At 46.1% G+C, this 26,665-nt stretch overlaps 3 protein-coding genes and 1 long non-coding RNA gene across 5 annotated transcripts; 2 read left to right on the top strand and 2 right to left on the bottom strand.

Annotated features, from left to right (window-relative positions):
- Positions 1-807: 807 nt before the first annotated feature.
- Positions 808-5,957, top strand: LOC148321770 (uncharacterized). The gene is made up of 3 exons (XR_015847010.1): positions 808-957; positions 1,039-1,138; positions 5,536-5,957. It is a non-coding gene; the product is annotated as an uncharacterized LOC148321770 (long non-coding RNA).
- A 737-nt stretch (positions 5,958-6,694) lies between these two features.
- Positions 6,695-7,914, bottom strand: fabp4a (fatty acid binding protein 4a). Its single transcript, XM_088319393.1, has 4 exons — positions 7,779-7,914; positions 7,410-7,585; positions 7,209-7,310; positions 6,695-6,879 (listed from the first exon to the last, which is right to left on the bottom strand). The coding sequence occupies exons 1-4, from the start codon at positions 7,849-7,851 to the stop codon at positions 6,826-6,828; spliced, it is 405 nt and encodes a 134-aa protein (XP_088175519.1). The 5' UTR covers positions 7,852-7,914; the 3' UTR covers positions 6,695-6,825.
- Positions 7,422-24,776, top strand: pag1 (phosphoprotein membrane anchor with glycosphingolipid microdomains 1). Of its 2 annotated transcripts, XM_088319392.1 has the most exons (10): positions 7,422-7,617; positions 8,825-8,891; positions 8,968-9,122; positions 12,503-12,818; positions 20,647-20,878; positions 21,001-21,058; positions 21,826-21,916; positions 21,993-22,153; positions 22,367-22,783; positions 24,400-24,776. In XM_088319392.1, the coding sequence occupies exons 5-10, from the start codon at positions 20,691-20,693 to the stop codon at positions 24,736-24,738; spliced, it is 1,254 nt and encodes a 417-aa protein (XP_088175518.1). In that variant the 5' UTR covers positions 7,422-7,617; positions 8,825-8,891; positions 8,968-9,122; positions 12,503-12,818; positions 20,647-20,690; the 3' UTR covers positions 24,739-24,776. The 2 variants fall into 2 exon arrangements, with proteins under 2 accessions (XP_088175518.1, XP_088175517.1); XM_088319391.1 differs by lacking the exons at positions 7,422-7,617; positions 8,825-8,891; positions 8,968-9,122 and having other exon boundaries at positions 12,538-12,818; positions 21,826-21,922; positions 24,400-24,774.
- Positions 8,899-10,594, bottom strand: mrpl53 (mitochondrial ribosomal protein L53). The gene is made up of 3 exons (XM_088319394.1): positions 10,434-10,594; positions 9,992-10,104; positions 8,899-9,054 (listed from the first exon to the last, which is right to left on the bottom strand). The coding sequence occupies exons 1-3, from the start codon at positions 10,553-10,555 to the stop codon at positions 8,954-8,956; spliced, it is 336 nt and encodes a 111-aa protein (XP_088175520.1). The 5' UTR covers positions 10,556-10,594; the 3' UTR covers positions 8,899-8,953.
- Positions 24,777-26,665: the final 1,889 nt, after the last annotated feature.

The raw sequence follows: 26,665 nt of genomic DNA, 5'->3' as shown, positions 1-26,665 counted from the left end.
TTGCTTTCTTTCATTTTATTGGCTGGTTGAGCTGTAATGTCCAATTAGGTAAAGGTAGGCGTAGCCGTACCGTCCGAGAGAGCCCATTGGTCACTTCTCGTGAGTGCCGGAAGCGGACCCGGAACAAGTCGCTCACGTGAACTCATTCTCCAGTCAGAACAAGTGCACGCAGTCTCCCGGTTTGTTTTGGATTGTTTGTCATCATTGTAACGTAAATTCGTCATGCTTTTATTTGTTATTAAATGTTTTATGCAGGAAAGCAAAATGCCAATCGCGATTAGCTACCTGAGCTAGCATGCTAACGCTAATGCTAAGCCTTTTCTTTGTATTCATTAATAGGACTGAGCAATTAACTATAATTTAAAATTTCATATCACAAAGGCTGCCATTTGGGGAAACCCGGCTGAATTTTAGTTTAGGGCTGTCTTTAGGTTTCATTTCTTACGTGTATATTTGATTTATTTATTTATCGTGTCTAAATAAGATGAGTTGTGAAGAAGTTGTTTACGTGTCATTATTTGCCACAGATTTTAACAACTAAATAAACTTCTTTCATATTCATTCATAGTTATTTTATTATAAGCCAAACTTTTAAGGCCCTTTATGTAAAATAAATTGATCAGATATTTTTTAACTGCAATTGAATTTTTTGCTTGTCCATCCATTATCCAAACCCCCAAAAATAATTGGAATAGAACCTTGAAAACAGAAATTGCAATTTGATTATTTTTCCTTATTGTTGAGCCCTTTAAAAGTATAGAGTGGTTTAAATTCCAACTAAATTAAGTCTTTTTTCATGTACTGCAGCGGACATTTAGGACGCCCTATTGGGAGGCTGATGTGGATGCAGTGTCGTCTGCTTTGTCCTTTGATCCTCGGCTGTCTGTTGAGGCCTGCCTGCTGTCGCCGCCCCAGCCCGCCAACAAGCTTGCCCACTCCCCGTCGAACTGAGGATTCGTGAGTACAGTTCTAACACCCGTTGCAAGTGTCTTTCATTTTAGCTGGCGTTGCAAGTGACATGGCCATTTCATGTTTCAGAGATTTCAACACGGCCCAGTAACAGCAATGAATCCAAAAGTGAAGATGGAGAGAATACTTGCGAGGACAAAAGATGGAGAAAAGGTGTGAGGGGAGCCACGTGAGTACGCTTTCTCCGTCAAATGCCACAAACAGTTGTTTAACTTGTGCATATTATTTTGTTGTCGTGCGTTCACTTTACACAACATTTATGACTTTGGATAAAAGACTGCAAACTTTACGTTCTTTTCATCATGTAGCAAACCTTTGACACACAGCTCGAATTAGCCAAGCATGGCTAGCCAGCTAAATACCTTCCTCACGACAAGTTTTTCTACTTTACACTCTGTTAATGCACTTAACACACTATTTTTAAGATTATTTTTATATGGTGGTTAATAATGTCATAATAATAATGATAATAATAATAATAATAATAGTCAAACCATAAATTGTGAATAATACGGCAGCTGGTAACAGGAAATTGTCAAAAATCCAGGTGTGCCCCCATCATGCAGTGTTCCATTACAAAGCATGAAAAAAAAATTATATTATTTAAATGTTTGTAAATATTCGACTGTGATATTTATTGTTGTTTAATCTCAACTTCTAAATAGATTGGCAGTAATAAAATCATATATTGATTTTGAAACCGAGGGTAGCGTTTGAATGCACTTCCGGTTGTCACCACTAGAGACCAGCAGAGGCCCGCGTGTCAAACCAAAACATATTGCCCTCAAGTGATGTACAGTACATCCATTCTTTCATTTCTTCACCTGGTTTTATGCGCCGTAGATGACAGATTTGCTCAATATGTGTCAACTCGGCCCCTTTCATCGCCCCTCGCTGTCTTTCTGTGCTCATGCTGACTGGGCTTGTGTTGCATTTAAGTGTTGGGTATGCCGGTTGTAAAAAGGATTGTGCCTGGTGCCCCGGTGAATGGAGGCAGCGAGGCGGATGCCGATGGGCGTAATTCTGGCATCCGGCAAACGCTGACCTCAGTAGAACACGGCAGACCTGCATTGATGACAGTACAGATGGCTTTTGGGGAGGGGGGGGGGCGAGGTCATTGCGCGGCGTCGCGTCAGTGTGGCGCAAGGTAGCCAAAGTTCACTCGGAGGAGGAATGCAATTGATATTTGCTTCCCGTGTTTTAGACGAACTTGCAAGTTTTTTTTTTTTTGTCCTGTGCAAAGCGATTTGCATGGAAAAAAAAAGCTGCTCAGTCTGCCCTTTGATCGAGAATCCCCTCTCGGCATGTTTCGATCATGATAGTCGGCAGCCTTCCAACGTTCGCAAGGCATTTGTCGACACACTGCCGTTCGGCTTGCATGTCTTCCCCCGGTGGACTTTAATATTTGTTGTGCGAGTCCATTTTGGAGTTCACGGCGCCCTAAAATGAGAACACATTGCTGTGTCTGCGGAGCCCGTTCGCGTCCGAGACGTACTCGAAAAAGGAACAAGGACACTAAATCATCCCCGTTGCTCGGAAACTTGTCTATTTTGTCTTCAGCTGGCTTTCTTTTTTTTTTTTTTTAAACACAAATTTCTGTCCTTGACGGCTATTTTTTTTTTTTTTTTTTGTATTATGTAACCAACACATGTTGGCTCCGAACAAGGGGTGGGGAACCTCATTCCCTACTGAGGGTCATGTTGATTTTCATACCGCAAGTCCTCCAAGTAATATTTGATCCTTTCTAACTCATTCACCACCAGCCGAGTAAAAAAAAAAAAAAAAAAGGATCCTTGACGATTGTAGCCGTCAATGGTCGTAAATGTGTTAACGGCATACGAGTGTCAGCAGCGACTGAGATGCTAACATCGGCTAAGCAGACGTTTTGCGCTTTGCCTCCAAAAATCGAACCGGTTTCATGTTTGCCATTTGACGTTTCCGATATGTTGTTGACGATCATTTGGAATCGGCCTCCTGTGGGAGCGAGGGAATTCTTTGGCCTCATTCCAGGCCGCTTTTTTTTTTTTTTGCTTCCTTGTACAAGCCCGCGCCGCTCTGGGACTGCAGCGGGCTTCGGCTTCAAGGAATGTTGGCGGAGACAAAAGGAGGGTCACCGAGTGGGACGGACGGACGGACGGGCTCATGTGATTGTTAATTACTCAAGCGGTTGTAATCCAGTCTGGACGTGCGCCACTTACCTCGTGTCCAAATTCTTTACCGTCTCAACTTAATCCCGAGATGTCACGCTGAGATGAAAGAGATTTGGAAAGTCATTCATTCATTTTGTACTTGCTCCCTCTGATTTTTTTTTTTTTTTTTTTTTGGGGAGTGGGGCGGGGGGGCGATCAGTCTGTCTCTCAGTTATTTGTCAGTTAGTCTGTCTGTCTTTTGGTCTCTGAGTACAGGAAGCGACCTGTCAGTCCCTCGTCCGTCCGTCCTGTCCTGTCCTGTCCCGTCCCACCCTACGTTGGTCTCTCTTGTCTGTCAATTGCTCGGCCAATCCAATCGTCGGCTTGTTAGTCTCTTTGTGTTTATCGATTGGTCTGTCGATCTGTCCGTCCATTCATCCATTTTTTTTTGTCTCCCCTCCGCTCGGTCCACCCGTCTGTCGGTTTGTCTGTCTCCCCCCTCAGTAAAAACAAGCCCGAGAAAGTGTTTGCTGTTTTAAAGCGCAGCTGTGCGCGGCCGCCATACAGCCGGAGCGGCGTCCCGCCGATTTTCACATGGGCGTCGTCTCCGTCTTCCCTTCTGAACTCTCGGAGGCCTCGGGGACGACGATAAAGACTTGAGAGCTTTTACGAGGGCCGTTCAAAGACGTGTTTACGAGAGCAAACGATCGCTCATCCTGCGTCTTAATGACTTCACGGGCTGCACGTCATCCCCCCCCCCCAAAAAAAAAAAAGTGTGCATGAGGTCAACCGTCTTGCCGGCCTATTGTTTGTTCGCTAAATGCGTGGAGGGTCAAGGCCGCCGAGCCGTTCGTAGCGGGAAAGTCTGCTTTGTTTGAGTGGACGGTGGAAAAATGTGAGCGTGCCAGAGAAGTTTCACGTTCCAAACAGAAACGGACGGAGCTCGCACCGTCCCTGGAGAGGAAATTGTTCTCTGTTTTTTTTGTTAGAGGAAATTTCACACACGACGAACTTGATGTGGCCGCTGAAGTAGTCGGGGAACTTTTTGGAGTACTAAAAACCAAAATCTTGTGAACGAACTTTAGAAGCTCCTCGTATCACAATTGAACAGGTTTCCTGGTCTCGGAAATAGGATCCATTTTTTTCAGTCCCTTTTACAAAATATCGTATTGCACTCCTTTTTTTCGGATGCTCGCTTAATGTGAAGACAAGTTTATGTATCTTTTAGCCAGAAAGTTTTGGCGGGCTTCCAACACGCATGTCATTGTAAGGCGGTTGAAAATAATTCTGTTCGAGTTTATATTTTTTATATTAAAACACAAGTTGAATTAATTAAATGTGATGAAACAAGATCCACATTTAATTTTTTATTTTATTTTATTTTTTTACACAGTTTTGGTTCCGAAAAACTCACCCTTACCACAGAATGCCCGGTTTCGGAAAAATGTTTGACTTGACTTCCCCTTTAAGAAGTTTGAGAACTTTTTTTTTTTTTTGGTGTTTCTCTGAAGTTGTTCTGGTCGGACGTTCCGTTCCCTTTCATGCTGTGTCCATACAATAAGGACAAATAAACATCTCGGCATGCTCCAAAGAGTCTGGCGAACCTAACATATACACAAGCAGACGCGTTTGTTCCGTTGTCGTCCGCGGTCGTCCACGTTACAAGTCTCAGGGCTGAAAATTGTCAAGACGCTGCAGAATGAAAGAAAAAAAAAACAAAACATACTGACTCACTTCCTGCTGACTAACGTCTGATTTTGTTTGCACAAACGCCGTCGTCGCGAGCGCGAGCCCGAAGGCCATTGTGTTGCGTTTGTTTGTGTAGCCTCACTTGAAAGCTTTTCATCATCCTGTACGCTAGACACAGCGGGGACCGGGGACCGGGGACCGGGGACCGGGAGATGCTGGGGTGGTCGGTCTAAAATCTCAACAACAAAATCTGCGGCAAAATCTCAAAAACAAAAATTGGTTCTCTTCCAAAAAATTTAGCGAGAATTTCCCGTTTTGGATCAGGTTTGCTCACGTGTCCAACTTCATTTGGAAATCATACAAACAATTTGTAACGCTCTGTCTTCTCGACGTGTCGTATTGTTCCCGAACGTCTCGTCAGAATTCAGACGTGAACTTGAGGACACGCAGAGGAAGGGCGTCCACGCTCCCCCTCAAGTGGAGCTTTCCAGGTGTTGTGCCGAGGACGTGACGGAGAGCATTTAAAACAAAAACAAGCCCACGCTGCCTCTCCGGAGGGAACGCATACGCGTACGAAATCGTCTGTCGTTAACCAACATGTTGCATGCTACTTTATCCAAGACGAGATCGACAGCATATTGTGTCACTCAAGTCAGCCGTCTCCCATGCTGGGAGCGCATACAAAATACATATTTGTGAAGAGACGTGCAGCATGTCCTTCATTTCATGCCATTTTATTTCAAAGCAGAAATGACCCGACGAGACAACCCTCTTTTGCGTCTCATGACGGAGCGCATACTCGTACGGCGAGCCAGGCGAGGTCGACGGGAATAACACCGAGCAGCTGCAAGCGGCCGAGCCCTCCGACGGCCTTCTTCGCTATCACGCTGCTTCCTGTGTGGCTTCCCTGTTTGCGCGGCGAAACTTCCCAGAATGTTCCCTCCCTGCTGGAAGTGGCGATAAAGGTTCAAATGTAGGAAGAAAAACACCAGCCAAAACATTCGCCGCGCCAGCACTGCTGCCTCAGCGTTATTCATTGAACTTTTTCCCGCGTGGCTCCCTCCCGGTTGCCGCCTTTCAATCATTCCCAAACAACGGGACCGCCGGGAGGTGGTCTCGTCTCGTTCCTCCCGCTGCACCTGCGAGTCAACAGCGAGCAGATGTGAACTTCTCAAATGTTGGCGTGGGGGTCGTGTGAAGCAAGTCAGTCCGTGAGGAATCATACGGCGTAGTTTATTACATGCAGCACTAAATCAATTCCGGATCTGTACTGCATATAGCGGTTAAAATAATTTAATTTCAGGATGTGATCTCAGAGGAATCATGTTTTACGTCATGAGAGAGCGCACCAAAAAAAAAAAAAAAAATGAATGCATATATTTAAGGGTTTGTTTGCTGCTGTACAATCGAATGTTGGATGTTGAGACAAGTGAGACAATTCTGGCTCATCTCTGCATGGAGCGCATACACACCCCCACCCACACACACACACGCACAAAATGCATGTTCGTGATGACTTAGCAGAAAGTTCATGGCCGTGTCCTCAAGTGTACTTACAACCTCATCAGGACCAATCAGAGCGACCAGTCTTGAGAAAGCTGCCTGTGAAACAATCTGCCACTTGACCGGTCACCAAGGGTGGGGGGGAATTCCTATCAGCTTGCTCTACATGTGCACTGGGAAATGTGTGACCTCCTGGAAAAGTGCGTAATGGCGCTCCCTGCATAATGCTCTCGCCAGTCGACATTCCTGCTGCCAGAGGGAATCATACGTCAAACGGGGTGACCTTTCAAGTGTTTGCCGTTCGAGCCCACCTCGCCCAAAAATCGAAGCGCAACAAAATCTAAGGCGGGAAACCATTTTGGGCAACATTGGGCTCGATTGTGCAGAGGAATGAAAAACGCCGATTTGACAAATGAGCTTTATTGGAATCGGAACCATTTTCACGATTTGGAGGCAACATACCCGGAAAAAAAGCAAAAGAAAAAAGGGACGCTCATGAAACTGAGCCTGTCGCAAGGCGGCGGCCTAAACATCATCACGCTTCCCTCACGTATGTCCTCACCGCCACCACATCTCCCATGATGCACCTCTGCGGGAACACACACACACACAAACCATGAGCTCAGCGGGTCACAACATTAGGTACACCTGCATACACTCGGTAAATCCTTCAAACTTGCGCTCATGCTTATTTAAAAACATTCACATACTGCTGTTGTGGATTTAAACACTTTTTTATTCATGAAAATATCTTATTAAATTATTTTTCAACTTTTGTATATTGGTGGCGAAGTAGTGTGTATTTATTGACATTTTTAGAGGCATGCCGTTATATATTTTGACCCGAAAAAATATATTTTTTCCTTGGCGCAGCACTTTCTCAATCGAAGGCTGCAACGTGCTGATGGAACTGCTCACCGCTATTAATTTGCCATCGCTCACTTCCCTCTCGATGCTCGTCTCTTTGCCGTCCCAGCTCTGCTTCTGCACAAGTTTGCCATTTTCCAAGCTGATGACGGTCTGCGCACACACACGGAGCAGAGACAATTTGGCATCAACGGACGCACGCACGCACGGGAAGAACGAGAGAATGCAAGCAAGTAAGTGTGCGGTTCGAACCCGCGTCTTCCTGTCGTCGGCGGTGGTCTCCTCGAAGGGCTCGTTGAGCTTGAATTTGATCTCGGACGTCTTGAAGGTGCTCTGCGTCTTCATGCTCACGGTGCCCTGTTCGTCCACCGTCACGATCAAGTTGGGTTTGGTGCGGTTGCCGACCTGTCGGATGGCGAAGCCGACGCCTGCAGCGCACCAGCACAAGCACGCAGACGCGGTAAGTCAACCGCGTCACATTTTAGGGGGGAAAACGCAGCTATGTGTTGGGAAAAAATATTCTAAAGAGGCTTCCGATGCTCAATTGCGCATGCATGTGAATACTTGTATAATTAAATAAAAAATACATCACCGTTCAAATAAATAAATATCTAATCTTACCAATTGCTTTCATATAGTCGTCAAAGTTCTCGCTGGAAATCATCTTCCACGTCCCGACAAACTTCTCGACCATGTTTGCAAAAGTGTTTATTTTTTTTTTTTTTCCTGATATTCCAAACTCGTGTGTTATCGTCCAACTCGGACGGTGTAGTCAATGCGCTCATATTTATGAGGGGTGAAGGACCAATCAGAGCACGAGACGTCATCGCAAGGGGACGGAGAGAAATTCGGTCCCCGGCTTCACTCGGCTAGCTGCTAACATCTTTGGCTAACGTTGCAAAATGGGAAAGTATTGAAAGTAGATTCAACTTTGTTGGAAACTAGCGACAAGTATTTATAATTTTTTAATAAAAATAGAATGTTAGAAACTTGATTGGGTTGTTCAATGACAATCATTACTTATGTTAAATGATAAGACTTAAAAATGTCATTTCTTGACAGTTTTATAATGATAAACACATGAAGTATATTTTTTGACACAACTGTAATTGCTCAGAAAATGTTGAATAGAAACGCAAAAATAAGAAAACTTTTTTGGCTTTCACGTACCTTTTTGTGTATTAACTAATCACAAGCTGACACGTCATAGATCAGGAAGTGCCGAAATCGGCCCTTCTTTTTATTTTAGCAAGCAACCAGCATCTTTGACTGGCCTTTCCAAACTCCTAAAATACAACATTTATATTTAAATTATTGGTAAGTGTCATGTTAATTTATTGAACAAATTCAGACTTTGTTACTGACATGTACTATGATTGTGTTTTTCCTAAAATATGTAGTGTGATGAAGAGCTGGTAAATTTAGCCTCAAAATAGTCAGAGCCCCCATGATGAATCATTTCATGTTTGTAAAACGCACAAGAAAAAGTGAAGTTGATGCTCCTTTGGCCTAACAATACAGTGATTACATGGGCTATTTTAGGTGCACAAAGAGACTTGAGGGTTTAAGGTAGTCGTTTATGTTTGGTCAACCTTTTTTCAGTGGTTCAAAACAATAAAGCGCTTGTGTCACAAAAGTCACTGCTTACAAAATGTCCTCCCTAATAGTTATGCAAAATCAAGCATGATGCACATGACCCTTTATGGATCGACTTCAAGGGACGAAAAAAAAAAGGTAAATATGAAATGATACATATTTATTATAAATATCCAGTTATATACACAGTATATTGATTGTTATTTGGCTGCAGCCTTGGCCGTGCATCGAGCCTGGAAGGCACTGAGCATCTCGCTACTGGTCAGGTTGGCGCCCTTCATCAGCAGCCTCTCGCCGTCCACTGAGGAGGAAGACAAAAGCGGGAGGATCTTGTCAGGACAATGACACAATGGCCGGACAAAGTTGAGTGTGAGTAAAAGTCAAGCAGTGCACGCACAATAGGACGGCAAGCTGCTCTTGACCTATGGCAGAGATACATGTGTTTTCTTTCACTCATAAAATGATGATTTACAAGTCAGAGCAGTGCAAACGTAGTTTAGCAAACATGGTTGTTGGGCTTCCAAAATGAACGTTTCCTATAAGAAATAACGGAACGTAAATAATTGGCTTTTAAGACCAGTAAATTCAAATTAGACGTTTAAAAACTTTGGAGGAAAAATACTTAGGTATAATTAAAGTTATCTCATTTTCTTTTCTTATTATTTTTTATTTTATTCACATTTTTTTCTCAATGTCAGCACAAATTGTCATTCATCCAGTTGATGGTAAGCGTCAAAGGTTGAATCGGGGCAAATGCACTGTTCTTATTTGTCGAATTTGTTGAGTTTCCTGTTGTCTGAAAAAGTTCAAAAGTGACTTAGGCAGTTTTTATGTTAGACTGATGATTAACAATAGAAATTATGCCTCATGTTTTTAGTCAAATACTTAGGCCATTTTATTATAAACAAAATTTTCTCAAATTATAAAGATACCAGAGGAAGTTACCATTTTGAGCCTTTGAGGTACAGTGAATCAACATTGTTTCATGCCAAAGTATCGCTCTGCTGCCATCTTGTGCCCTCTGGCCGCCAACAAACTCTGTTCAAGTGAATTGATGAGCTTCACATTAATATTAATTGTGCTTTGCTACTATCTTAAGGCATTGATAGGCTGCGTCAGGGTGGGTGGGGTGGTTTCACTGGACCATCCATGTAAGCATTTGCACATTTGCAGCAATTCATCTCAGGTTGCAGACAGATGTCACCTATTTTTTAAAGTAAATAAACTGCCCGCCTTACCATAAGTGACCTCCACAACAGGTTCCGACTTGTCGTGTTTCACCATGGATATCACCTCGCAGTTTAAATTGGTCGATTTGGCCTTCTCCGAGCCCACGACGATCAGGAATTCCCTACAGGAAGCGAGACACAGTTCACATTCCATGCAGACAGTCTATTCCGATAGTGGCGCAATTTAGCAAACCTGACTTTTATTCACATATCAGTAGAATTTAACAGAAGATACTCACGTGCAATAGTTAGAACTTATTCAGACAGATAACACGGCCTAAAGCTGAAACCGCATACGATTGCCATTTTATTTGCGTATTGCACACCAACACGGTGGCAGACGCGAGTGCAGAAATGGCTAATTAGCAACATGCTAACGCGGCGACCCGTGGAGAAACCTTTTTTTTGTCATTTGCGATTATGAGGCCAAACGCACCCACGCGCGTCTTACCTCGTCGAGCGGACGTTGGGCTCGAAGGGGCAAAAGTGGACGGCGATTTTCTTCACCGCCTTCAGCACCACGGGCGCTCTACTGGAGGCCGCCATGTTTGTTTGAATGTTTTCACCTTTCATCACGCGACGCTTGGCGCGGTACTCGCAAGTGGCCACCGGAGGGCGCCAGATGACAAGTAAAAGTTTCTCCACGAGCTGTGGTACATCTTTTGAAAATAATTTCAAAAACGTTTACAAAGTCGAAGCAATACCTCGTGTGCAATATTGGTTGTAATAATTTGGACTTTTCCCCCAAATTGGTTGATTAAATTGTATTTACAGTCGTTCTATTCATTTGTTTATTATGCGTCAAATTCAATATTTTTTTGATTAATATATATTTTAAATAAAAAGTAAAGTCAAATGATCGCACGTATACAGATTTATCAAATTAAAACACAACAATAAATTATGTTGTTCGTAAAATTAATCTTTTTAAATGTGTATATAATTCATTGTGTTAATAATAGATTACAATTAAATAAATTGTATATTATGTAATCTAAAAATGCCAGTAAATTGACTATCAACATAAAGTCTCTTACATGGATATATCATTGCTGAATTCTACATAGATGTGAACTTTGAGTACCAAGGTTGTATAATCATTCCAATGTCTGCTAGTCAATGACACATAATGACTCTAATTGTCTTGCGATGCCCCGCTAACCTTTCATTTTGTTTATCTTCAAGTTTCAATTCCCGAAACGACTTTTGGAAGAGGGTGGCGTCAACACCTTTGGCCTCTTCCAAAACGCACACATTGCATTGATTGATTTTCGCGCGTGCCGTCGTGATAAACACACGTGGCGAATTACATGTGAACAGAGGTGCTGGTGCCGCATGCAAAACCTTTTAAACATGTTTTACAGAAACATCACTTGCTGGCCTTTGATTGATTGTCACGTGTTAATCGCGTTACGGGGGCACGCTGGTGCCGACTGCAAGTAAATGGCCATTTGAACAGTTTAGGTTTTTCATTGATTGTCGTGCGTTCCGTCATCATGCCGGATTTTGCATCATTCGGACGCGCTCGTGCCAGATGCAAAAATATTCTTCCATGCGTCTTGAGTGGGTTTTTGGTGGGGCGGTCTCGTTCCTGGAGACAGTACATGTTACAAATATAGAATTTGTGCTGTATCAGAGTCCCTGCATGCAAAAAATAGTCAGTCCATTGTTTCAGGTCAACATCCAATTCCCCCTCCCGCCCGCCTTGAGCATTTATTGCTGCACTGTGACGCCACTCTCTTTTAGTATAAGCCCTAAAAATGACTCAAATAAGCGTCGACAGTACTTGGTGTGTGTGTGTGTGTGTGTCAAGGAAATGCTGGAGTCTCCATCTATATTTAGCCGGCATTTGGCTCTACTGTCCAACTGTCAGAGGCAGCGGTCGCATTTGTGTTTCAGGAAGGAGGTCGAAGGCACGATAACATCTCGTTGTTTGGTTGGTTCTTTACGCGCCCTCGAAAAAAAGTTGCAGAGGGGAGTGAAAACTCATTCTGACTTAATTTGTCTCGAGACCGCAAAATGGACTTAACTGCAGAAAGCACCGGCAAGACATAGTGCTCGAAAGGCGACCATTTCGTTGGTAGTTGGAGAATCGTTAGCGGTACACGGGGGAGTGGAATGCGTTGTTCGGCAAGCATGCAATTCCCTCAACAAGTCGTAAGTGACTTGAAAATGATCGCCAAACACACGCAAACTTCCGCGCCACAATATTAGGACACCTGCACCAGCTAATAACTTTTAATAAAAATGTTATGCCTATGCACGGATACAAAAAAAAATAATTTTATAAAATTAGATGTACCTCAACATTTCTTGTCTCATTCAGTAATTAGTTGATTAATTATGATTTAGTTTCTTTATAAATAAATAAATGCTGAGGTTTGTTAGTAAAATCATCCATTTAACATTTTTCATGTGTTTGATTCAATAATTACTTGATGAATTGGAATAATTGAAAAGAACCAACCTAAATTTAAAAGTGATTTAAAAAAAAAAAAAAAAAATCGTTTTTGTCTCCAGACTCCATTACCCACAAGACGTTGCGGTCGCAATGGCCTCCCTGATTGGCTGTTTGGCTCCCTGGCTGGAGCAACGCACTGCTGGCTGGGCAGCCGCGGTGCTCACTCTTCAGTCTGCAGCGGTACTGGCGGAGGCGTTTTTTGCCTTCAGTTTTTCCTTCCCGGGAGAAATGTACGCAATTTGAAGACAGCCCCAGCTGTTCACCTTCCCTCCATCTTCCACCTGGACGCGACAACACGACAACAAGCGGACGTTTAACGGAGCGACACGACGCATTCCAACGGCGGGAAGCTTCGACGTGGAATACCCTCGTGAGGTACTAACCGCGCCGTGTTTTTTTTTTAATTTGATATTTAAAATTGTATACCAGTGTATATGTAGGAAAAATTAGGCGTCGTCAGCGGCGACTTGTTGCCCGTTTCCTCCTCATTATGAATGCAGAAAGCACTGTCAATTACAGCGACATTGAACGCATCTTGCTTAGCCCCCACCGCGCTTGTGTTTACATTTTGACCAAGAATGTGGGTGGGGGGGAACCTGTCACTCACAACGGACACTTCATTAGGTACATCCGCAATACTGATAACCAACCTGTCAGCACATAGCCAACGTTTTACTCTTTGCCAACGCCGAACATGGGTCTCGGATGTTGTCACAAAGTGCAGATGTACCGAATATTGTGACTGGTGAGTCTGCTGTGTGTTCGGCTATTGTTTCGAATGCTCTTTGAAAATAATAGGGTATTATCCCCCCCCCCCCTCTAAAGAAGATGTCCTCAAATCTTCCCCATGTCATTCCAATGCGTTCAGACAACCCCCCCCACCCAAACGCCAAGAGGCAGGGCATGTGGGTGGGGGTGGGCGTGTGTTGGGGATTTGAATCAAGCGCACAATTTGCACTTTGTCATCCGGGCTCGCTTTTGCAACTGAGTGTCCTTGTAATCGTCACACAGTGCACGATTGGTGTAAAAGAGGTCCACGTTTTAGAACTTGCAGCGCTGCCAGGGAATGTTGCAGGACGGCAGCTTGAGGGAATCCGGAGCATGTCGGCATGGAAGTCGATGATTGGTTATTCTTGCAGCTGCTGCATGTTAAAAGGGAGCAAAGGTTTCCAAGAATGTTTCAGAGAGCGAACATTTTGGTTTGGCAAGCGTTCGCCGTGTGGGTGGATGCGTTTCATCAATTCGTGTCCCTTCAGGGTTGTTCACTTCATCGTAGAAGGCGTCTGCCCTTTCATTATTCGTTCCGATTAATTATGCAACGCGGTCGGAAGTGAGGCTAATTAGTTTAAGTCTTCCGTAAGCCTCTTTCATACTGCCGGGCAAACTTCACTTTTTTCCAGGAGTGCAATTGTGTCTGAAGGTGCAGAATATGAAGTCGATATGCAAGTTTCCTGGCTTTCAATGTCGGGACGTCAGCAGGGACGACAGTGATGCCTTGAGATACGACTGACCCAACATAAAAGGTTTTTGAGATACAAGTTGTCACCTGCATGATTTATATATATATATTTTTTTTATGCTTTCATTTGGGAGCAAAAATGTCATCAGTGCTGCGTGGTGGCAAGAGACTCAACTGTAAAACTACAAGTTGCCATTTCAATAATTCAAGAAAGAGGCGTCAAACACAAGCAGCAGCACAAAATGTCCCTCAGTTGAAGCAAAACAGATTATTTTCATTTCATTAACTACTACTGCAGTGTTTTGTTTTACAGTATTACAAAGTGATATTTTTTTTATGGGGTAGGCATATTACACACACGTATCTTAAGGGAAGCTCCAGCCAGATTTCGTTACATATAAATGGACGAAAAGCGCAACCTGACTGAGAAGATCGTACCACGTGACTGACGAGAGAGATGAAAAGGCGGAAGGCCGGTTGTAATAATAAAAAGAGCATATTGATCCTTATCGCCGGAGCCGCTGACCTTCTAAGAATCGATTGGTCGTTTTGTGCCACGCGGCGGAAAGGCCGCTTGGCAAGCGCTCGCAGATCTCATTTGCAGCAGCCGCAGAGAACCTCGGTCCCATCGGGAAGCGCTGCGGGCCGCAAAGGGCAAGCGAGCCGACCTTGTGCGTTAAACATTAGCCGTCCAGTTAGCGCCTCAAACGCCCCGTCAAATTGTCGAATGTTGACAGAAACACACAAAGTTCGCTTTGCGGGAGACGACAGTGGAGCGCCTCGGCCGTGCGAATGTCGTGCCGCATCAGCACCACCAGCGTAACGAGGCAACGGAACATTCCGCCTCGCCGCCCCCCCCCCCGCGCGCACACTCAGCAGTGCCGTCAATCGCGACGGCTCTTTCGCCTCGCTCGAGCAAATCCGAGCGGGCGAAAGTGAAGACGAGGCCTTGCATATGATGAAATGCGTATGAAGCTCCGGCATGTCGGGAATGTTGACTGCGGCCGCTATGCCGAGTATTTCCCCACGTACTGCCGACCCGCCGGTCCTGTATGAGATTGTCACCTCATGACGGGAAACCTCAGAGGACAATTTGTACTCGCCGTACACGGACAGTTGTACGTTGTTGGGTATGTTGCAAAGACTTTGTAAAAATAATCGATGAATTGATCATTATGAAATGTACGTTCAACGACCAACATTGTCAAAACAAAAAAAAAATAATCCAAATTGTGATCTTGAAACAGCAAAATCAATTCACAGAGACAGAAAATAATCCAAAGTGTCAGAAATATGCCGCTTAAGCGCTCGTCAAAATCCTCTTACGAGCCGTCATAATAGAAAAAGCACAAAATCAATCTTCGGGGAAGAGAGAGAGGGCCGTTTTTCTCCCCAAAAGCCGGGAATTGGGAACGTTGCCATTTGGTTGGCGAGCGTGTCAACGTGTCCTCTTGCTCTCCAAGACGTCAACGCCGACACATTTTTTTCCCCAACATTTACTCGGCAAACTTTCCCATTCGGTTAAGCTTCCACGCTCCCGAGGATCTAAGAATAACATCAGGGATCAAGCATCCAGGAAGTGAAAGGCCGCTCGCCTTCCGCAACAAGCGACTCTTTGTTGGGCTCGCCGTCCGCGGCCACTCGCCAGACGCTCTCGTTATCTTCCTTCCTTTGCTGGCTGAACGTTTTGCAATCAGGCCCCGGCGTCTAATCCGGATCACGTTTGATTTGATTTAAACCCGCCCTGTCGCCGACGTGTGGACGAAGGTGTTGCCAATGAACAGCAGTTCGATCAAGACGCAAAACGTCAGTGGCAAAAAGGTCCGATATCGTTTGTTTGCTCGCTCGTGAGAGACGTCACCATTTACGAGGTGATGCGGGCTTCTGCCGTGACTCAAATCAAAATTTCTCGCCGTTGCTTGAACGTGGCCTTTGTCGTCGTTGCGTAATCCGACACGTTGATTAAAACGTTACCTATTTGCCTTTGGCGGAGGTTCAAAAATGAAAATCAAAGCCATTGCCTCGGCTGCCCGGAGTTTTGGAGGCAGAACCTCACGCTGCCTTCAAAAGAAAAGAAAAAAGAAAAAAAAAGAGCCGAGCCCCGCTGCTTGAAGTAATCTCAGCAGACAGGAAATAAGGCCATCGGTCCGTTTTGCGAGACATCCTGCTGAGTCGGCATTTCCCCCCTCGAGCGAGCGAGCGAGAGGGAAAGTCGCCACGACCAGCGAGAGAGCAAAATCCAAAGTCTGCCAGCGCCGCAAACATTTTGTGGCCTTCCTTCTGCGACGTTTGTTTCTTGTGACAAAGTATCCGAAAAGTGGCATTCTCCTGAAACTCGTGACCTTGCGCGACGTTTGAAGTGAAAAAGCCAAAATGGTTGACTTCCTGCATCCTTGATTCTTTTTTTTTTGTGCGTCTACTCCTGATAAACATGCGTACCAAATGTCATGTCGGCAAAAATGAAATTCATTAAAAGGATTCATAACGGTCGCAAAGCACGCGGGGAACAATGTTAATTGACAGCTCCGAGGCTTTATTTAACAACTCTTACGCTTGGTTCACTAAAACAAAATCCGTTTTTATCCCATTAATCGATGCGACTACTCAATTGTAAAAAGATTTGATTGCTGCGCCCACTGGCCCACTGCTTTTTCCCATGTCCAGAAATGAAACTGTCACAGCTATGCTTTGCCCAAACACCCCCATGCCCCCCCCACACACACACACACACACACTGAGTTGCCACCAACAGACGTTGCCAGTTGTTTCCAGCTGTTCATTCCCTTCGTTTGTCCGGCAAACAGAAGCAATGGCGTGATTGTAACCCGCAGACAATCTCTAAACACCCCCCCCCCTCTTCCTCGCCGCTCAAACAAGAGCAGCGCTGTTCCACAAACCTCAGCAAACATTTGTCCCTGATGTTGCGCAACACGTCCAATCCGACATGACGACGACGTGGGTTGCAAACAAATGGCCCGTTTTCCCGATCGGGTGAAGAAATAATAGCGGAATGTCACGTTTTTAAATTTTGTTTTTGTTTTTTTCGTGGTAAGTTGCGTTAAATGGCAAAGGTTTGTCAGCATCAAAAAATAATAATCAAAAGTCGCAACAGAAGCGGCCAAAACTTTGCACTTGTTAACCAATTTTCTCTTTTAATCATTGGTGCCGCCGTTGTTATGCGGCTCGTTCAGCGGCACACGTTGCCGCCACCTGCTCGCCAAAGAACTTTCTGGGTCGCCGGGGGATTACCGCAGTCCAGGCGGGGCGGATTGGGGGGTCCACAAATGGGTCAGACTGCTTCATTTCAAAGGGCTCACCGCTCGAAACACGTCGACCGGTGTCGGTAAACAAAAGGCGCTCGACTCCGCGGCTTGCTAGCATGTACAACGAAGAAGTTACTTCACAAAAACGAGGCGAATCTTAATAATTAATTGGTTGGCGTATGTGCATTTGTAGCTTAAATACAATTATAAAAAAAATAAATAAAATTTTCGACTCAATCGCATATGAGTGTCGATCATTCCACCGAAAGCTGTCTGCTGTTGCGCTTGTCGGCCATGTTAGCGGCGTCCGCGGCCAAAATCTACGCTAAGCCTATAAAAACGATGGAGCGCGTTAATCGCGGAATAATCCGAACGTTATTACAGACGGCAAACCGGTGCTTAACGCTCACGTCCTTAATTCCATTACGTGGCCGCGAGGGGAGAAAAGTATCGGCCGGGATTACACTAAGTAAATAACCGGCTCGTTGAGCAACATTCGCTATTGATCGCGAAACGGACACCGGCAAAAGCCGTTTGAAATCCATGATCATTTCACAGAAATTCAGCCCCCGAGGCCGGTTTTGCAGGGCAACGTGTCCGGCAGGATAAAAGAAGCCAATTGCGAGGAATTGGGCCAGCGCCGCTTGGCGTGGCCACAAGACGGACAAACGTCCATTCACGGGGATGCGACACCAAAACGGGCTGAAAGCACACATTAGGATGCCAAGCGGCACATGAGGATGAGGATGCCAGAGTCTCCTCCTTCCATCCCCCTAGCAACCCCGTAACCCGCGGCGACAGCTGCTCAGCGATGCGCAGACACGGCAACACATGATGATGATGTTGCCATGGAGATTTGTGCGCTTTGTTTTCTTGGTAAGATTTTTTATCTCAGGCTTTGTTAGCTCTGTCGCCTAAATCTATCCCATGGTTAATAGCGCCACCTGTTGGAAGAGATTATTATTTTTAATATATATATTTTTTTTTTAAATCAATTTTGAAGTGTCATATTCAACTAATACATACAATTGTGTGCGCCGTTAGACGTTGCTACTGAAATGATTTTCTTCCACCACCTCGTTCGACATCCTGACATTAATTTGTCCCGCCGGTAAGCGAGGAACATTCTTTCTGGATGAAAGAGCGCGTTTACTGTAAAATTTCAATTTCCTCTCGTGCGTCTGCATTCCTGTCCTTCCTCGCGGGGCCCTTTTTTGAGGGCGTTCAGCACCAAACTGGGGTGTCGTTTTCTTGATGAGGCCCGACAGTTGGTGGGCGTCCTCGCGCCGCAATGAGTCCACACACAAATTGCGGGATTTTCCTAGTCCGCTTTCAAGGAAATCTCTCATGGGAGGATTAAGCCGGACTTTTTCAAGCCGCTTAAAAACAAGGCAAAAGTTGATCTTGTGGTGGCGCCACCTGCTGTGCTGGCTTTGCATCGCAGCCTGAGCTGCCTCCCGTCATGGCGCTCATCTGGCGCTGATGGCACTTCAGTTCAAACAAGTGATCGGCGTGAGGAAGTTCTTTGCCGGTTGCCGTTCGCTCTTTTGAGGAAGGCCGAGCGACGAAAGGGACAGCATTTGGGAAATGAACAAAAAAATGACATTTTTAAAGAAATCAGAATGCTTAATCATTCAAAATAATTATATCGTGATATGATTTTATTTTATTGATTCACCTTTTTTAAGAAAAATCAATCTTTATATGTACTTATTTTTATATTTGGAAAAATATAATTTATTTAAATACATTTTTAAAGATAAAAATATTTGTATTTGCATTTGCGTTGTTTTTTGTGGCCCCTTTCATTTTGATTTCATGCTTCAATTCTCATTGACATTGTGCTCCTTATGTGCAAGCCTTGGCCATCGGGGGGCAGTAGAGTTCCCTTGTACATCCCGTTAATACACAAAGAAGAGTTTGAAACCGTGTAATTTATTAGTTGTTTTTCGCTGAGGATAAGCTTTTATGAGTTCCATGTGTATAAAAAATCCATCGTAAGGTCGCCTCGAGGGCTCAGCATCGTTTTTTTTTTTTTCTCTTCACTGTTTGATTTTGTATTAGGTTCCTCATTTTGTTTTATGACATACGGAAGTAAAAGCGGAGCGTGTGAACGCCAGTGGCGGACAAATATGGACGGTCAAGTTCAGACTAGGAAAAAAAAAAGAGGAAATGCGCCCACATCGCTCTCTTTTGCATTTTTATTTTTGCAGCTCACACCCTGCCACTTCCTGGATGCGTCAAAGGAGCTAAATGCGTTCTCGTTTTTGTTTGGCATCCCCCGAGGGTTGCACGGGGGAACGGAAAGTGCCAGATAAACTGCATAGGCAAAAATGTGACACTTGTCGTCCGTTTTGTGGAAAAGAAATGCGGTCTTTGTGTGACAAAATAGTCCAAAGTCATCCAAGTGTGTCTTTATGGGCCATTTTCCCAAAATCTATCGCATTGGATAAATAATTAATCAGCCAAGAGGTCTCGTCCAGACGCCCAATTGCCAAATTGATTTATGAATGGGTGCTGCTGTTAGTTTTACCCGAAAGTGTAACACGAGCGTGGCTAAATGATGATGCCGTTCTCCTGTTTCTTGGTTTCCGGAGGACAGCTCCATTTGTCACGCTGATCGTCGGCGCTGCTGCCGGGAGGGGGTTGCCATGGCAACACATGTTCCCGGCCGCCTGTTCGACATGTGTGATGTTTATGTTTGGCGGCGTTGTCTTATTTCGACCCGCCCTCCTACTCGCCGAATTGCCTTCAGCGGGAGGTCAGGGGCACAAGGTGGCTCCCAGCGTGTGTGGATCTGGTCTGCCGTGGAAGATTGGCTGAGGCAGCTTTTTTTTTTTTTTATCCAGGAGGAGAATGAGGGCAGTCTTGATGGTCTCCAAATGTAAAAAAAAAATGGCACGCTGAAATTACCACACTCACAAGCACGGAGCCAAACGAGCATCGACTGTATGAAGGAGCCCATTTTTATCCCAGAGTTGAATGAGGGCAAGCTGCGACAAAGTGGAGACTGCGGAGCATGATGCTGCAGTTGAGCAATCAAAGCTCTCTTTGACGTTTAGCTAAAACTGTTGACGTTGCGAACACATCCCACACTAAGGACCGCAAGTGCCATAACTCGTGCTCGCCAAGTGCATCAACTCGTAAGGTCAGAATATTTATTCCATGTATCTTTCGGTAATGGTGGCTGAGTTTCATGTTTGATCGGCACTCACGTACGGCACGGGACGGGACAGGGTGAGACAGTAGTGTTTTTTGGACTCAAATGGACTGCGGATGCCGATGTGAGCAGGTTGCTGATGTTGACTTGTGTGCAGACTGCAGCACAAGTGCAGTTTGTTCCACCGCACCGCTGCTCTCTGCTGCCACCTGCTGGATCATCAACACTTTGTTACTTCGTTGCTGTCTGTGCATTCCACTGAAATCTCTCCCAAAAATATGCTTTTGAATTATTTGTAATCTTAAATGTATTGTTTTGTAGCTGGCGCCCGTCCAATGTGCTGTCCTGTCCTGGTGTGATGCATCATGGCCCCCTTGCTGAGCGGCGTGTGGTGGGGGCCCGAGGCGGCTGTGGCGGGGGCGGGAGCGGGGGGGCCTGCGGCAACCTGGCTGGTCGGCGGCGGCGGCCAGCTGGCCCTGCTGGCCGCCCTCAGCACTCTGGCCGTCCTGCTGCTCGTGTCCGTCTTACTGCTGCTGTGCACCAGTTGCCGCGGGTGAGTGCAAGGCATGATGGGAAATGGAGTCTTCATCTGGGACTTTTTTTTTTATTTACACAATTGAGAAGAACCGTGAAGAAAATTCTGATAAGAATGCCCCCTTTTGTCTTCTTTTCCAGGCAGAAGAAAGCGGCCATTGGGCATCCGGCAGGAGACACAGTCGACCTCATGGATGGAGTGAGTGCATTTGTTTCGTTGATTTTGAAAAAATGTCATTTAATTAAGTTATTTTTACTTTTTCAAATTCAATTCAATGTTTTACATGCTCTGCCAAGTTATGTAAATTTCATAAAGTTGCAACTGTTTAGGGACGTTAAATTTAAATCCACATGAGCACACATTCTCACTTTGATTCATCAAAATTAACAGTTTAAATCCATCACCGTTATTAAAAGAAAAAAAAAAAGATTGCTTCATGGAGCTAAAAGATGACATCATTGAGAATGGAGCTGCAATGACTCCGTGCGTCCACTGGGTGTCGCTTTTCCCTGTCTTGTGCGTCTAACCCTCTTCAGAAGGTAAACAAGCTGCAAAAAAAAAAGAGAGATCTTCGTCCTCATGTGAACTCCTGACGAATATGTTTCTCGCTAATGAGGAGGCGGAGGATGTGTTGTTTGATTTCTGATTTAACTCTGTAGCGGCTGATGCGTCTCACCTGTTTGTACCAGCAGGGTGAAAGAAAAGCTTTCATCTTGCAGGATGTCTGCCCTTGAGTTTCATGGTTGCCGTTTGAGCGCAACGCAGACTCCTGTGTTGGCGTTGGCCGCTTTCACGTGGAGACTTCGCCAAAGTGTCGCATCGAAGCTGCAATAACACAACACCTGATATTTATCTTGCGCTGCTTTTACCTTCTGTACAGAAACCTGCAAAGCATATTGCAGCCACTGCGTGCTCATTAACGCAAAGACACGGATTTGTGTATGATTGTATGATGTGCTTTCCAGACGTCGGATAAAGAGACCGTCAGCCAGTCGGCCGACAGTCCGGTGACGGACGTTTGCGTCAGCAGCTCGCACAACGGGCCTTTCACCAGCGGTACAAGTATGTCTCGGCTGTTCGCTCTCGACCCATCGGGAAGCTGGAAACTTAATTGGGATGCGTGCTTGTGAAGTCCTCACAGACACGCAAGCCAGCAGTCCCCAGCCGACGGAGGAGATGTCGGAGCACAGGTGGTCTAAGTGTCCGCAGGGACGCGAGCTGCCCAGCATCCCGCCCAGCAGCTCGCTGGTCAGGGACGCCGCCCCGCCCACGTCCGGCGACAGCACCTACGAGGTGAGCAAAACGGAAACGTGCAGAAAAGTTTTCGGGAAAAAAAAAATTGATACATATATTTTAATATTTTTATTTTATATGTATTTTTTTGTATTTTTAAGTGTCATAGAAGAGAGCGCACAAAATGCATACAAAATGTTTTGCATATTTAAAAGTTGCTTTTGAAGTTATTTTTTCAAATTACTCAAAATATTTATTCATTTATTTTTGCAGGTGGTGAAAGACATGTCGACAGCGTCCCGCGACGTCAGCGTGGAGGACTCCCTCTACGAGACAGTCAAGGAGCTCAAAGACCCCCCGAAGAAGCTGGGCCTCCCTAACGGTACCACCGGCCCCTCTTTCGCGGACGCCCCACCTCCTACGCCCCTCGTCAACGGCCACGCCGGCATCGCCGCCAGCAGCCCCGGCACGCCCGAGTACGCCTCGGTGGACCGCAACAAAAAGAGCCGCTACAGTGCCGACCTGGAGGCCAAACGGCGGTCAGAAGGCGGCGGCGGCGTTCCGTCTCCCAGGCTCAAGGAGGAACCCGAGGATTTGCCCCCGCCGCTGCCGGAGAAAGTCCTGGATGAAAACGACAACCAGCCCGCGCTGATGAACGGACACGCCAGGCCCGAGCTGCACAACGGGAAGGTGGGTCAGCGTCGACCGTTAGCGCTTTTTACGAGGCGACAACGTGTCGCTGGCGTGTTTTACGGCCAGGCTGCGCCCACAAAGCCGTAAAACTCCAAAAGTCACCGTTTAAAATGCAAATAAATCTTATGCCAGATGCTTCCTGTTCACTTTTCCCTCCTCCGCGTCTTTGCTGACAGAACTACTGCTCCAAATTAGGTTTCTTGTGTTCCTTGTCCAAAAAAAGGGCGCAATGGCCAACTATGTTTTTCTCGACTTCTTTCCACGCCGAATGACGCAAAAAAACAACAACAAGCGCATTGTCATTTGAGCAGCATGTCCGCTCATGCGGCTCTTTGTTCAGGCAGACCCAATCTTGCAGACCTCTGGCACATCTTCTGGTCCAGTCAGCGGGAATTCGGGCTCTTCTTGCCCACGCTGCACATACACGCGCGCGCACGTTTGCATATTGTGCCGCATGTCGTCCACCCTGGGGGCTGATTTAAGATAAACCCTGAGCGGTTCCGACGCCCCGCCGTTTACACTCGCGTATGACTAGTAGGCAATTTGTCTTGACGGATCATTGGCGCGTGCGTGTGTGTGATTGGTCGGCCAGCTGCTATTCGTCCCGACGCCATGATGGATGATGGCGCGTCCTCGTCTTCTCTGTAAACGCCCTCGGGCGGCCGTACAGTAAACACACGCACGTTCGCTATCGAACGTCACCAAACGGCGAGACCGGTTGCCCGGCGTCGCAATCCGAGACGTGAGCCATTCCCGCGGGGCTTTTAGCAAATTAATTTGACCCCCCTGTCGGACTCGCGAGACCGCCATCGTCACGGTCCCAGCCTCCGCTGTCCAACAATGTGTCGGAAGACGGAAACATTTTGTAACGACACTCGCGCCTCAGCACGTGTTGTGGCGCTGCGAATTGGCGGGCCAATTAACGAGAAGTGAAAAAGCCTTTAGGCGCTTTAGTTTGTATGGCAGATGATTCAAAATAATCACGTGTGCAAACGTGTATCGATTAATGTCACGCCTGAAGATGCGGTGACGGATGACCCCCGGGTCTCACGTCGTCATTCCTAAAACGACGATTAAGCGCACCGTCATCCATCATCATCATCATCACATCCTCAGCCCGCCAGCGTTCTCGAGCACTCGTCCGTACTTTGACGGAACAAAGTGCGGGAACGAGTTTGTAAATGAGCCATCGGTTCCCGAGAGACGCTGTAGCCCGAGGATTGTGGCAAACGTGCGCTTTGTGCTCCTTTCACGTGACTTTGCTCCTCGCCGTCTCCGGAGACGCACCAGAAGGTGCTGCCACAAAACGCTCCGCGAGTCCCCAAGTGAGAGACGTTCACGCTTTCCCCCCCAGACGGAAGCGAGCACCAACCAATCAAAAGATGACAGAAGATCAGACGATTCGCTTCAAGGTGGGGGAACCCACCAGGGGGTCCGCCGCTTTAGTTTTAGCGTTTACATGTTTTAACTTTATATGTCACAAAGTAAGAGCGAAGTTGCCAGATAAGATTTCGCCACCACTAAGTTATCAAATATGTTTGCTTCCTGACCCACGAAGACATTACTCGATTTCTCACCAAGCTAAAATGTCAAACCTTGCGTTTGTGTTTCAGTCTTGCAAGTACGGCAATGTGGCCGGAACGACGGCGGACGACGCCAACGTGAGCCGCGAGGACAACGAGCACGACTACAGCAGCATCGCCGAACTCAAAGGCCTGATCCCGACCGGGTCCTCCGGGGATCTTTATGCCAGCGTGAAGGACGTCTACGGCCAGCCAGCGGCCGGCGCCGCGCAGGACGGCGCCGACCCGGGTTACGAGAGCATCCGCATCCCAAAGACTGGCGGCAGCTCGGACGAGGAGCGCAGGGAGGGGGGCGGGACGGACGCCACCGAACCGGACTACGAGAGCGTGGGGGAGTTGGGTCTGGGTCGGGAAATGTCTCGTCTTTGAGCGACCCGTCGTCAAGTTGGCACGCTTTGGTACACTTGGGGGGGGGGGGGGGGGGGGGGGGGGGGGGTTGTCGTTGGTACCGATACCCGCCTGGTCGTAGCAAATGACATATCACTCACACGTGCTGCATTTCAAAGGGGGCACTTGTGATCAAGCATTTTTAATTTCTTATCAAGAGCGTCTCCAGACATGCAGGCATCCTTTGCGCCAACCTTTGGGGGGGGTCACTGTCCCAATTCGGCTGTAATCTTTAAAGACACACCTGCGCACTTTCTCGAATGCACCCTAAAGATGCGGTCCCCTTCAAGGATCTCACTCTACGCACCAACCTCGGCGGACCCACCCCTAAAATTTGCATTTTAGCGTCCTTCCGGGACTTTTGAGGACCCATCCCTGTCACCAACTTGGGCCCACCCTTAATTTTGAGTTGCAAGTCAGGTGTGGCACGACTTTCAGGCCCCCCCCCCCCTTACATGTCAACCCTCCATGAATGTGACTTTCTCGCCTTTCCTCGATGTCCCCACTCGGGTCTCGAAGCTCGGTGACTACATGCTAGCGATGTCGTTTAGGTCCACCAACAGCGAGGACAACGCTTCAGTAGCGTCATAGATGCCTTTGCCTAGTTTTGTTTACTTTTTTTCCCCCCGGCGGTCCCACGTGGGCGAGCAATTTCCTGTGAATTTGCTATTTATTTACGACGACGTGCCAATGTGAACGTGTGCCTGCCTGCCTGCCAGAAGAAAATTGCCTTTGGATTCTTCGGAAGGTTTCTCGCGCTTTTATAGACGGACAACATTTGGTACACGCGACCTTGACTTTGTCACGACTTTATCTTGCGTGGACGTGATGCAAAATTCAGACGTTATTCATATCAGTTATCAACGCAGACCATTTGTACGTGATCTTGCGGCGGTACATCATCTCGTCTTCACTTCCTTGATGGCATCGACGGTCTGCAATCGTGGTACAGTATTTTTTTGTTTCGTTTCCTCTGCACAATTTCAATATATTATCGCTTAAGTGTATAGTAGCACAATGGCACTATTTTTACCTGTGGGAATATTGTGTGTTTGCATCTATTTCTCTCTTTTTTTTTATTATTGTTATTATTAGAAGAGCACTGACGTATGTGAGCAAACAGCATTGTCCATTGGCTAGTCACTTCGCTTTGAGCTAGTAGCCAATCAGTTGTCCGGAAAAAGAAATGGTACGGTGTGTTGGTACTTTTTATTTTTTGTGGTACTATTATTTAAAAAATGAATAATGTGTTTTGTTGTGGTAATGTTTTTTGTAAATATGCAATCCTCTATTTTTTTTTAATTATTAGACTTGTGGCTATTCAAGTAAATAAAAAGCACATGCAGCCTGACTGGACTGCTGTCATATTCCTTAAAACGTTACAATTTTGTAGCAAAACCACTTTGGGGGAATTCCAAAGTGTAAATTCAAGTTTGTTCAACTCGAAATCTCGCAGACACCAATTACTACTTTCCTATTTAGCCAGGGCTTTAGTGGCATCATGTGGTTGTTTAGGAATACAGAAAGAGTACAAAACGATTCACTTTACATGTTGTGAAGAAGTTTTCCGAAAAAATGAAACCCACATGAATTGCCTGCTTTATGTTCACAAAAACAAGCCTGTTTTTTTTTTGTCCTACCATTTCTAGCCTATTAAGTGGTAATTTGGTAAATCCCGTGACACATAAAAAGTGGGCTACACGTCTGCAAACTGGGTTAAAGCATAAAGTGTGTCTGTCTTCTCCATTTCCCCCTTTCCCCCTCCTTCCTCCTTTTTCTCTCTCGCTTCCTTTCCTTCCTTCCTTGCGTCATTGTTTTGAATGGAGCGGGACCGACAGAAGGTTTGAGGAGGGGCGGAGGGGGGCGAAGGAAGCGTCGGCGCGGTGTGCGGGTGGGGGCTTGTGGAGGC

Source organism: Idiotropiscis lumnitzeri, chromosome 16, assembly GCF_059441095.1.
Source record: "Idiotropiscis lumnitzeri isolate Australia: NSW breed Sydney's pygmy pipehorse chromosome 16, RoL_Ilum_1.0, whole genome shotgun sequence".
NCBI lineage: Eukaryota > Metazoa > Chordata > Actinopteri > Syngnathiformes > Syngnathidae > Idiotropiscis > Idiotropiscis lumnitzeri.
The sequence above is the reverse complement of the archived record's forward strand: the minus strand, read 5'-3'. Positions and strand labels throughout refer to the sequence as shown.